Raw genomic sequence first — 13,084 nt, 5'->3', positions numbered from 1 at the left:
TCCTTCATTTTTCAATGTGTAAAGAAAATTTTTTTAAGAAATGTCAAGGACACAAAGTCAGAGGACTGTCAGTAAAATTAATAATTTAGGCTAATATTTCATATCATATCATAAAAAAAAATTCAGGAGCAGTCACCAGGTGTTTACATCCAAACTGGAATTTTAACTATGCCAAAGTGTAAATCCAAAATTAAATGCACTGTATAGGTAACCAATCCAACCTAAATAATTTTTTTTTTACTAAATAACAAATTAGATGGGAAAATAGCAATCAATGTATATTTAAAATTATTAAATTCAAACACCAAACTCATTCTCTGACTCAAGCAGATATTTTATTTGAGTCCTTTGTCTTGTGGTAGTTTGTCATCTCACATACTACAAAATCTATATTGTCATCATAAAGTCTTTTTAAAAGTAAAGAATATATGTAGAAGATTTTTTTTTGTTGTTGCTATTTTTTTCTTGTTTGTTTTTTTTTTAAGGGATTTAACTCTAATTTTGTACTAGCCCAAAGATATGGGCTATATGACAACTATATTATGATATAACATATATATATGATATAACAGTACATCATATAACTGTATGATAACTATATGCAATGATAACTATAAATTTATAACACATCATATAACTATATGATAACTATATGCAATGATAACTATAAATTTATATAAACTATAAATTTATATAACCAAGTATGGGGTGAATATATTTCTAAATTTATAGAAATACATGAGTATCAAATGTTGGCAGAAGTATTACCAGATAATACTTTCCCACAATCTTTTACTAATGAAGCCTCAGTTTTCAGAAACTGAGAATATATTTAGCTCTAATTAATGTGAAAAAAGTAAATATTGGATTTAAATTTCTAGCAAATTTTACTTCAAAATAGCTTCAATATTTTCTTTATTTATGGTGGTCAAGATCCTATCCAATCTATTTTTAATCAATTAGAAACATTTTCCAGTTGGGAATTCTTTAGCTCCTACAAATTTGTTGTGTTTTTAACGCATGATTGAAAGTATCTGCTGGACTGTCGTAAGCAATAAGTTGTGTGCTTTTCACTTTGAGGCCAGAATCAGTCTCTGCATCTTAGAAGCTAACAGCTCTGCTCTGTGTTTTCCTTATAAATAATTTGATCATTTGATATTCTAGTTTTAACTTTTATTTATTTGGAAAGTTATTCAACTTTAAAAGAGTATACCAGACTGTAATATTAAATCCTTTATGTTTGTTTACTATCAATAAATGTTTTGCTTTTAGAAAATACCAGGTAATATACTTGTACATAAATTATCTGCCCAAATTCAATTCCCCTCCAGTGTGATAGATTTGATATCCTTATTTTGACGTTTTCTAATGTTTCCACCATTGCTTCTTATATAGGATAGGGAGCCTGACTGTCAAGAACACAAAGGTCCAGAACAGCCTGCAGAACCACTAGCAAAAGAAGCATGTGATCTCTGCAGTGATTTTAGTGAAGATGAATCAGTAGGAAACTCAATAATAAAGACTGCTAAAAACAAAGCATCTGACTCAAGTAAAGCTTCAGGTTCTCCTGGACAGCTTACCTTACTCCAGTGTGGTTTCTCTAAATTGTTTGAGACAAAATGTGAAGCAGTTGAGGATAGTGATGGAAATACTACCTCTGACGATGAAAGTTCTGATGAACAGCCCACATGCCTTTCAACAGAAGCCAAAGATGTTGGTTGTCGGAAAAGTCAAGACTCTCTTGGTACTTCAAAGCATCAGAAATTCACTAACATCCTAAATCCAAATGGAAAATATATTTTTGATAAAACTGAGATTTTAGAACAGAATATTTCTTCTGAGTCTGATGATGAGAAAAATTTTAAAAATACAGTTGGCCACCATTGCAGTTCACAGAATGTCACAGAATCAGAAGATAGTGATATCATCTTTCCCACACAATACACAACTCAAAGATTCCTCAAGAAGAGGGTAAAGTTTAAGCCACCTGTGGATGGATCTGAAGATTCTGAAACAGAAAACCTTGTAAAGATAAGAAATAATGGTGATAATAGAAAGACCAATGTCAGAGGAAATGGACTAATTTCAAAACAATTAAATCCTGAGAACAAGACCCTAAAATCTAATACAAAAAGAAAAGGCAGTAGTGATATTAGTGACGAATCTGATGACATTGAAATTTCCTCCAAGTCAAGAGTAAGAAAGAAAAGAGCTACTAGTTCTCTGAGGTTTAAGAGAAAAGAGGAAAATAAAAGGGAACTTTACACTTTTCCAAAAACAATGAAAAAAACAAACCAACTGTGTGCAACAGATGAAGACTGTACCTCTCAGGCTATTGATGATTTTACATCCTCAGATGATGATTTATCTGTTAGCCACATCAGTGTCTCTAAACAGAGCCATAGACCAAAAACTATAAAAGATAGAATCAGTTTCTCTTCAAAATTACCTAGCCATGAGAAAAATAGCACTTTTATACCAAGGAAACGAATGAAATTTCCAAATAATAGCATTGTCAATCAAGATCAGATGTGTGAATCAATGGATAAATTTTTAGGTAACTGCAGATATATTCTGAAAACTTTTCTTTGCATATTTGTTTCGTGCAATCAAATAGTTCCTCAAGAGATTCTTGAATTAACTTGAATTAGCTCTGCAATCAAGATGCTACATTGAGGCACAGTGAGGAAGTGGGTGGTGGCAGGATAAACGGGAAGACCACCTAGGTCAAGATAGAGAACTTTGTCATCTAGACCAGGATCCCTTCCATGTGGCCCATCTGAATCACAACCTTGCCCATACACTACTTATTCTAACTTTTTTGCATTTTCACGGCTTTATTAAATGTATATACATTTGATACAAATGTGTATCCCTAGACATTATAGTTTAGCCTCACTCATTAAAAAATTTTTATATAGCTTAATGTATAGGATTCCTCCTCCATCCCTTTTGTTTCTTTACAATTTATATGATTTCTCTGTTGAAGAAACCAGGCCAATTGTTTTCTGCAACTTGCATACTGCGGATTGGTACAGTTGCACATATTTCTCCACCCTCTATATTTCCTGAAAATGAGCAGTTGGCATCTGACACTATATCAAATTCAGGTTCAATCCCTTTGACAAAACAAAAGTTAGTGTTTGACAGAATGTATGCTGGTTTCTCTCTTTGTGATCTTAGCAACCATTGATGCTTAATGCCTAGAATTATTTATTCATTCAGAGTAGCAAAATGACATTTTCTACTTCTCTCATTTCTTTTTCATTTGTTAGTTAGGATGCTTCTGTAAGGAGATACTTCCTCTCATCTACTATTTACTTACCCAGTGGTACAGTTCATATAGAGAAGGCAGGAAAAATAATTTCTTTAACAGCTTTTAGTATAATAAATTGATTTCCTATTGATTTCTTTTCTTAAAATCATTATGAATTAATTGATTCAAACACATTTAATGAGTCCAAATCCATTTCAATTAATATCATTATTGAGGCTCAATTTTCCCATCTTTGGACAGTGGGAGCCTTTAAACATGAGCATTTTGATTCCTGAGACCTTTAACATGATGCTAATCATCTTTGATACCTATCAGGTATTACAGGATGTTCCATCATGCATTTTTTGCCTCAGACCTAAAATCAGTCATTTCTCTAAGAAGTCTTGGTTTCTTTTAGTGAGAAAGTGTGTTTCAAGACCACAGTCTGGTGCTAGGAATGATCATTGCTACTACTTGCTTGGGCCTTTTCAGTGGATAAATTGTGTTACGTATGTTTATTCGTATGTGTGTGTGTATATATAGGTATATATGAGTTTATATATGTGTTTATGTACATGTATGTATTTTTATATATGATGATAAAATATTTCATGAATTCATATTGATATTTCCATATTTGTACTTACTTTGGGGGTATAGAGCTTTAACCTCTTCTCTATCATATTTACATACCACTTCTTCTATGCTGATAATACTGGTTCTTTGGCATATAGGGAACGATTTAATTATAATGTTCCATAATTACTCATGTTTTATCCATGTTACACAAAAGTCAAATAAGAAAAATATTGTTATAATATAATTCCTAGAAACATTAAGGTTTGGGCGTGGGGTTTTTTTGTATATACTCTCCCATTTCTGCCCATTTTTAAAATGGATATATTATGTCTTCATTGTCAATACACATGAATATTGCATTATACTCTCTCCTCTTAGGCTTCATTTATTCTTGGTTTGCAGATAACTATAAATTTAATGCTTCTCATTAGTCAATGTCTCTTATGTCAATGTCTCTCTAGTCATTTTGGTTGTCTGAAGCTTATTTTCTAGTAGATTCCTTATTTCTGTTAGATCTCAGGAAGTACTCATGAGAGTAATATTCCCTGAGATACTTGTTGATAGCAGTTTGTGCCCTTTATACTTAAAAGTCATTTTTTCTGGATATAAAATTCTTGGCTTACACTTTCTTTTCTTAAGTATTTTAAATATGTAGCTTCATTTTCTTCTGGCATGAAGTATGGTGCTATGTGTTCTTTTTTTTTTCTTAGATGCCCAAAGTGTGTTTTTTCTTTTCCTTATTTTCTAGTAATTTTACTAGATTATATTTTGGTGTTTGTCTTAGCTCAGGCTGCTGTAACAAGTTACCATAGACTGGGTGGCTTAAACAACATTTATTTCTCACAGTTTGGGAGGCTGGAAGTCCAAGATCAGGAAGGGTTCTTGATTAGGGCCCTCCTCCTGGTTTACAGATCACTGCCTTCTTGCTGTCTTTACATGGTCGAGAGAGAAATCATCTATCTCATGTCTTTTATTATAAAGGCACTAATCTCATTCATTAGGGCTCCACCCTTAAGACCTAATTATCTCCCAAAGGCCTAACCTCCAAACACCATCACATTGGGGATTAGGGCTTCAACATACGAGTTTTGAGGGGACACAAATATTCAGTCCATAGTAGTCTGTATCAATATTCTCATAGTGTAGTTTCAACTCAGTTTTTATTTAAGGAAAGCTTATTTGTACTAGTATTTTTAGTTACTTGTTCTATTCTTTTACTTTGACTTTCCTCTTCAGGAATTTATGTTATTCAAGTGTTCAGTCTTCCTTGCCTGTCTTCAGTATTTGTCACATTCTCCCAAATCCTATTTTATTTATTTTTCATTCCTTTTTGCTTTTTAAAAATGTTCTTCTATTTCTCTTAAATCAATATCTATTGTGTTTATTCTCTCTTATGTTCCTTCTAATTTAGTCTCCATTTCTGAATTTTTTTTTAATTTCTATGTCTTTCTGAGTTCTGCCACTCATTTCTGAGTTATTCTAATTCTGATTTATATTGTTGGTTCCTATATTTTATCATTTTCTTAAGGTGTTTTACCTAATTTTGAAATCAATTACAATTTTGTTGTTTTGTAAGCATATCTTTCTGGCATATTTTCATTGTAGGGATATTATTCTGCTGCTTATTTTCTTTACTCTTATAATTTTTATGAGATTTGACCCTCTTGCTCATTTTTATAGAAATTCTTTTCCCTGACTTTTTTTAAATGAGGCAGAGTTTAAAAAATCTTTTCTAATTTCACAGAGATTCATATTTGTTATTTTTCTATAGTGTTCAAAACTATGATAGGATTTCCTGTTTCTGTTTCCACTGCTTTGCTCTAGACCATCTCTTTCCCTCATCCCTGTTCTTCCTATTCTGCTCATTTTGATTCCATCCCAGCAGTTTTTCCTCATTGTATGGCCCTGGCCTGGGAGCCCTGGTGGGTTAGTTTGGGGAGTTCCTTAGGGCTAGCTTGCCCCAGCCCCTCAGGCCTTCTTACCACAAGCCTCCTGTACGCTGTACTCAGCTTTAGAGAATGCAGAACCTTCCCAGATCCAGCTACTGATCTCCAAATAACCCACTGTGCTAGGGTCTCCTGTTCTCTGATCCAGATGCCACCCTGTCACTTCCTTCTTCCTTCACACAGACCCTGATGCCATGCAGAGTGTGTAGCTATTAGTGGGTTATACCCACCCTCTTGTATTTTAGGGCTAATGGGAGTATCTTGTCATCTAATTTTGTTGTAAGTGTTGTCCTTTGCTTTTGGTTTTGCAGTCTAGTTGTTGTTCTCATGTTCTCATGTGGGGATTCAGAGAGATTGAAAAACTGCTTCCCCTTACCACCATCTGCTGAGAATCTGATTAGTAGTTTTAAGAGTTAGCATTGCTTTCAAAAGTGTCTCACTCATTCCCAAAAAAACTACATGAAAGAATCTGATATGTAAGCAAGCTTATATTTTGATAAGCTTTCTTTTGTGGTTATTAGTAGTGTCATTTAAAAGTTCATTATGATATATATTTTGATACCCTTGTAATTAAGTACAGGTTTACCCTGCTCTCCGAAAGTAGAGCCTTCCTGTGTAACTTTGTAAGCTGAAATGGTGTAAAGCAAAGAAGCAATTACCTTAGGACACATCTTGTTAATGGTCGCACAAAATAAATCCAGATAAAGCACAGATGCTCACAGACACAGTCCAAAGCTATGATGGCTTGATGCTGAGATGCTGAGTGTCGTTCCTGGGGAAGGAGCTTGGTGGTGCCACGCTTGCTGCTGGGCTGTGTGCTGCCTCTGTAAGGGCTTGCTGCAAAGCAAACACTGCAGCACTTCACTCTTCTCCCTTTTTCACAAAAGTGAAAACTCTCTTTGGATTTCTTTCTGTTAGAGTGAAAACAGGTACTAACGTAGGTCTTTTGGAAAAGCTAAGTGGTGTAAAGCAAACTTTCAAGAACTAAGGGATACCAGTACTGGACTATCCTTTGGTTTCTGTGCTACAATTAGATTTTAGGTTTGAGGAGTTATTGCATAAACTTTTTTAAAAGAGCAGCTAAGTTTTGTTTTTTGTTTTTGTTTTTTACTGTGTAAAAGGTGTCAATAGTTTGTGTGGAACTCGTTGTATTTTGAATAATGCATAAAATGTGTCACCAAAATTAAGAAAAATCTGAGTAAAGTTTCCACCAGAATCCTTTTGAAGGTTTTAAACTGTTGGTATACTTACTACTGATATTTTGAAATTTAAGGTGAATATTATCTTGATTACTCTTTTACTCAGCTTATTTAACAAACATCTTGTTTTCTCATGATTGGCAATTCTGGTTGAGAAAGGTTCGGGACTAAAACAGCACAAGTGTTGAAGGTCATAATTGAGGTTCATTGCCAGAGCTGTTTGAGGGAGCTTTTATAGACCTCAATTTGAGCCTTCTTTTTTATGACCGCAATTTAAAAGTAAATTATAGGTGCCCAGAAACAAAGCAATAAAAAAAATGTAGCCGTTTTTTAAACTTCTTTCAGATAAAAGGTGTAAGTTAATTTTTTTCATTTCCTAAAAACCTCCAAATCTGGGCATATGTACAAAAAAGACAGTATACAAACAGTAAAACTGAACAAAGCCAACCAAACGAAACTCCCTGGTCATAAACCCCATGCTCGTACTTCGTCACTGTAATCAAATACATGTTTAAAGGAACAGGTGAGGTTAGCACTGCTTTTAAATTAGTAAACTTTTTTTTTACATCAACAGAGACAACAAATTCATAGAGACAACCTTCCACTATGGCTTTCCTCTTAGCCAAAACTCTCATTTCAGGCTTAAATCTAAAAATTGTTACCTGATTCAGAAGTTCTTATATTGATGAGAGGGAAAAGTCATTTCTAAGTTAACCTAGACCAATATATTTGAACTCTTTCTCTTTTCAACTGTTTTAAAAAAGAGTATTGTGATATTGACATACAAACAATGTTTTTCTTGAGGATTAAAAATAAAATAAGCATAACCTGTTTTTAATGTGTTGCTGATAATTTTTAAAGTATACCTTGAACCATATTGCTTCATCATGAGACATCACTTAATAAACATCAATTACCTCTTAGGTGGTGTTCAGGAAGTGGCTTACATTCACTCAAACCAGAATGTGATTGGATCAAGCAAAGCTGAAAATCACATGAGCCGATGGGCAGCACGTGATGTATTTGAATTGAAGCAGTTTTCCCAGCTTCCTGCTAACATAGCTGTTTGTACTTCTAAGGTAAGTAGAACATAGGATAATGTATCTCTAGTTTTTACCTCATTTTCACTGAAGCTCCTCAATAGGATCTTCTGTAAGTACTCCCTCAAAAGTACCAACAAGACTATAAATGACTTACAAATAAGTGTAAAAAACAGAATACCATTTGGGGCACTATATCCACTAAAGATGTTTTATATTAAAAGACAAATCTATATCTAAATGCCTAATAATGTTGAGTTGCTTAATAGTTTCCCTCAGTGAAAGTCTGCCAAAAATGAGAAATCTGAGGGAATCACTTAAATCAGAACCAAAAATACTTTTCATATGGAAAAAGGAAAGTGTATCATTAGATTTACCTCCATAATTTTTCATCTAAAATGAAGACACACACAAAAACTAACTTCATACAGAGTTTATATTTTTAACAAAAGGATTTTTATAATGTTAAAAGTAATAAATACTTCCTATGGGCTCTTCTCACTTAAATTTGCTGTTACATAGAAATAAGGCTTATATAAAAGTGATATTTTATTTACACACTTTTGTCAAAAGTTTTAAAAAATATTTTCTTCTCTTTGGCTTATTATTCTTTCTTAATTCCTTAGAGCTAGGTGTCTGAGGAGTAGTTTTTCTACCACTTTATGTGTAGAAGTGAAAAATTGGTATTGTATATAACAATGACACTTTGTTTCAAGTTAGTGCTACTTTGGGGAATGAAGGGGGGTTGGGAAATGCTATCTGAACTGTCAAGCTGAGACAGGAGATAGATGGGCCCCCAGGGCAAACAGTTTGTGTTTGTTCCTTGTGGACTGGTACTCTGAGATGGGAATAACAGGACAATTGAGAGAGGAGGCTGGACCCTGCCCAGAGGGAAGGTAAGAGACCACTTATTCCTCATTCTTGAAGTCAGGAGACCTCCCAGACTACACATGAGCAGAAAGCCTCCTTGGAGGTCAAAAGGGGAGTGATGCCAAGTGTCCAAACCTACCCAAAGGCCTCTTCCGTAGAATTCATCTTGGCCAAGAGATGCATGCTCACACATGGAAAAATCCTGAGCTATACCAAATATGGACTTTGAACCAGGCAAATCAAAATGACTGGCCAAAGGAAACCCGAAGAAATGCCCCATAAAAGTGATTCAAACTGCCATGAGGGCACTACTCTTTCTCTGAGCCCACCCATGTGTCTATCCACACATACTCTTTTTCTCGCCTAATAAATACTTGTTTCACTACTTTCTGTCTTTGTGGGAATTCTTTTTCTGCAAAGCCGTACAGCCAGGGCCTTGTCACTGACCACTGGTCTAGTGGCTAGGATTCGGTGCTCTCACCGGCACGACCCAACCTCAGTCACTGGCCGGGAACCGAAACCCCGCTTCAAGCCGCTGCAGGCCTAGGACACCCAAGATCAAAGCTATCTTCATTTATTTGTACCTCATCTGGCTTGACAAAGATTTTGGATTGTCTTAATAAAATCAGAATACAAAATTAAGTTCATGACCAAGGAAAATATAAATTAAGACGGAAGTTCAAGACTGGGAGAAAGTTAGAATGCAGGTATATAGGATATACTATACTTTCCCAGATATATTTTTTTAATGACAAATTTGATTGAGTTTCCTGGTAGGCAAAACAAAGGAAGTGAACAATGTATTTAGTGTTTTCTCAACTATTACATTTAGAAATGTTGGGCAGTTTGGGTGGTCACAATGACCAAGTGCCTGACTGGCATTAATGTCTGGAGGCCAGGGATACTAAATGGCTGTCCTGGGGGGTGGGGGGAGCATCCCACATGCTGAGAATTGTTCTGCCCAAAATGCCATAACACCCTGCTGAGAAACACTGAGCTAAATGATTGTCCTTAAGAAAAAAGAAAAACAAAAAAACAGCTCTTCTAAGGAGGAGCAAAGCTTTTCCTAGGGTTTAATTTGAAAGAAATTTGTCACCTGGCATTTTAAATGGGGACCACTGAATGATCTAGTTAACTGTCAGTTGTCTTATAATATCCTTAGAGTAAATGTAATATTGAACTTTGAAAGGCTGTGCTTTTAGCATTTTTCAGTGTAATCCAAAGGCCCAATTCCAAAATGCAACTCATGAAAGCACTTTCATGACCCAAGTATGCCACTTTTTTATATTCTTATTTGATCTGGGAGTATACCATATCTCAGCCAATGCTGTAGATAGCATTTCTATAGTTTGACTACCTTGTGGGAGCTATTTGAACAAAGTAGGCAGAAATGTGCCAGGTTTGCCAGAAATTTACTGTATTAAAATTAAGAGCATATCAGAATCTTTTAAACAGACAGCTAATTTTTTATTAGGTTTTTCTTTCTTTTAAACCATGCCTTTTTTTTAAACCATGCTCTTTTCCAAACAAATTTTAATGTGAAAGGTCAGAAAATTTGGCAAACTCTGTCGTAGATGTTAATGCAATAATTTAACTGGATATTGGTCACTAGCTTATTTAAATATTTCTCAGAGAAGAAATTTACACCCATGTAATACCTCCCAAAACGGACCCAAGAAGCAACCCCTAGATATAGAAGCAATAAAAAGTACCTTTGGAACCTTCGTAAGGAAAATTGTAAAGATGAAAATGCTGGAAGTATACTTTGCCTTTAGTTGGGGAGGGGTGGGTGTGCGAAGGGATTTACTTTATCTTTACATTAGCAATACCAGTAGTTTTCAACCTTTTTCAGCCCCAGCATTCTTGAGCTGAACAGCACAGTCTCATCAGAAACCTTGTCTTTTCACAGTGATTTTCAGAGTGAGGGGCATTTCTTACCAGGAAACAAATTGGAATACCCAGCCCCTGGAGTTTCTGATATGTCCTTTGAGGCCATATATCTCCCCAGTCACACATAGACCAATTTAGTAGACCTTTTTCAGGGAATATGAAGAAATCTGGTGTTTAATGACTAAGTCACAGTGGGTATAAAATACTCAGGGAAGTTTTAAAGCCATTAAGCAGGAAGTCCAGTCCCATGCCACCAATGCTAGCAGGCATTATAGAACAGTCCATATAAACATACTTAATTCAGTGGCTAACTTCTTTAAATCAATACTTGATACAGTAAAATTCTGACAGAATAAGATTCAATCCCTCAGATTTGACCTATATCATTTAATACATCAGGTTAATAATATAGTTGTACTTTAGCATCTTGAAAGCTGGAATGTATTACCTATAAACAACAATCACTTGGGGATGGTATTATAAACTTACCATCAAAAAAGAAAGGTCTTGGATACACACTACTATATATAAAATAGATAGCTAATAAGGACCTACTGTATAGCACAGGGGACTCTACTCAGTACTCTGTAACGACCTATATGGGATAAGAATCTAAAAAAGAGTGAATATATGTATATGTATAACTGATTCACTTTGCTGTACACCTAAAACTAACAGCATTATGAGTCAACTATACTCCAATAAAAAGTTAAATAAATAAAAAGAAAAGTCTTGGTATATGAAAATCAGAGTTTTCAGGGCTTCCCTGGTGGCACAGTGGTTAAGAATCCACCTTCCAATGCAGGGGATATGTGTTCGAGCCCTGGTCCAGGAAGATCCCACATGCCAGGGAGCAACTAAGCCCGTGTGACACAACTACTGAGCCTGTGCTCTAGAACCCGCATGCCACAACTACTGAAGCCCACATGCCCAGAGCCCATGCTCCTCAACAAGAGAAGCCACCGCAATGAGAAACCCATGCACGGCAACCAGAGAAAGCCCGCTCACTGCAACGGAGAGTAGCCCGCCCAACCCAGTTCACTGCAACCAGAGAAAGCCTGCACGCAGCAGCGAAGACCCAACGCAGCCAAAAATAAAGTAAATAAATTAAAAAAAAAATCAGTTTTCAAAATAGTTATCATACATATTTTTGTTCTTAGTTTTTCACCAACATCAAAAACTAAACCTACTATAATTTTGACATAAAACTGCAACCCCTGAGACATACGTCATGCTTTCCTCCTTTTAGTTTAACTAGAAATAAATAAATAAAAGAACTCATATAATAAGACTCATCTTCAGTTTGTTGAACTCTAATATTCTAGAGGCAGAAGAAATTTTTGATTGTTATAACTAGCCCATGGCATGAAGTCTATTCAGGCTGTCAGTTTGAATTGTAGCTCTACCTGATACTTCCTGTGTGACCATGAACAAGTTACTTACCTTCTCTGTGCCTCAATTTCCTTGTGCTTAAAATACAAGTAATTATACTTCTTACCTCAAATGGTTGTTGTGAAGACCAAATGAGGTAATAATACCTGTAAAATGCTCTGAACAGTACCTGACACAAAGTAAGCAGTCAATGAATAATAAGTATTGTTATTACAACCAATGGATAAGACTGATGTCAGGTCTCTAACTCCCCTGGAGGGTGAGGATCAACAAGAACAAATAATCTATAAACAGTTGTATGCAGCTATATTTAACTATAAGTAAAAGGATGGGTGGTACTAGTCCTTCTGGGGCTTTGAATTTCCTTAAAAACAAAACAAGAATGTTTATGGTAGATTATTTTTCAAATTTTTATATGTGACTGTTGTTTTTGTTTATGAAAACAAAGTCACTCAGTACTTTATATTAATTTTATTTTAGGATATTCTGTATTAGAGTAGAAGTTATTAGTAACTTTTCTCCTTAAAGCTGATAGATTTATTTTCTGTTTAGATTCATTAGTTTGTGACTATTTCTAATTCATGATATCTCCATAGCTGCTGACAGACATTCAAATGAGTGAGAGAGCACTCTGCCATCAAACTAGTCCTTTTGCATCTCTATACATATTACTCTGGGTTCTCCTCATTATAATTCTTCTGGAAACTAGAAACTACTTTAATAATATCAGTGAGATGGAATGATGGTAGTGTTGTGTTTCTCTTTACTAAAGCTATTTGTAAAGATGGTTAAATTAAGCATTTCTGAAGACTTTTAAAATATTATTTTACATAAATGAGATATTGATGACATGTCAAAGCCATTCACAGAATTTCTAAGGAAAAAAAATGATCACAATCACTGATTTCATCA

General features: G+C 34.8%; 1 protein-coding gene across 7 annotated transcripts in view; it reads left to right on the top strand.

Annotated features, from left to right (window-relative positions):
- The window catches only part of ERCC6L2 (ERCC excision repair 6 like 2), a 158,518-nt gene that overhangs the window by 101,222 nt on the left and 44,212 nt on the right, over window positions 1–13,084 (top strand). For 4 of the 7 annotated variants that reach the window (XR_012332448.1, XM_033857844.2, XM_019940413.3 and 1 more), the window contains exons 16-17: window positions 1,396–2,557; window positions 7,905–8,059. Coding sequence is in view for 6 of the 7 variants with exons in the window: in XM_033857844.2 (XP_033713735.1) it covers window positions 1,396–2,557; window positions 7,905–8,059 (1,317 nt within the window). In the remaining variant the exon portion in view is untranslated. Of the gene's footprint in view, window positions 1–1,395; window positions 2,558–7,904; window positions 8,060–8,947; window positions 9,267–11,585; window positions 11,861–13,084 lie in introns of those variants that run through there. The other 3 variants (XM_073805970.1, XM_033857846.2, XM_033857847.2) reach the window with 3 other exon arrangements.

Source organism: Tursiops truncatus, chromosome 6, assembly GCF_011762595.2.
Source record: "Tursiops truncatus isolate mTurTru1 chromosome 6, mTurTru1.mat.Y, whole genome shotgun sequence".
Lineage (NCBI taxonomy): Eukaryota > Metazoa > Chordata > Mammalia > Artiodactyla > Delphinidae > Tursiops > Tursiops truncatus.
The sequence above is the reverse complement of the archived record's forward strand: the minus strand, read 5'-3'. Positions and strand labels throughout refer to the sequence as shown.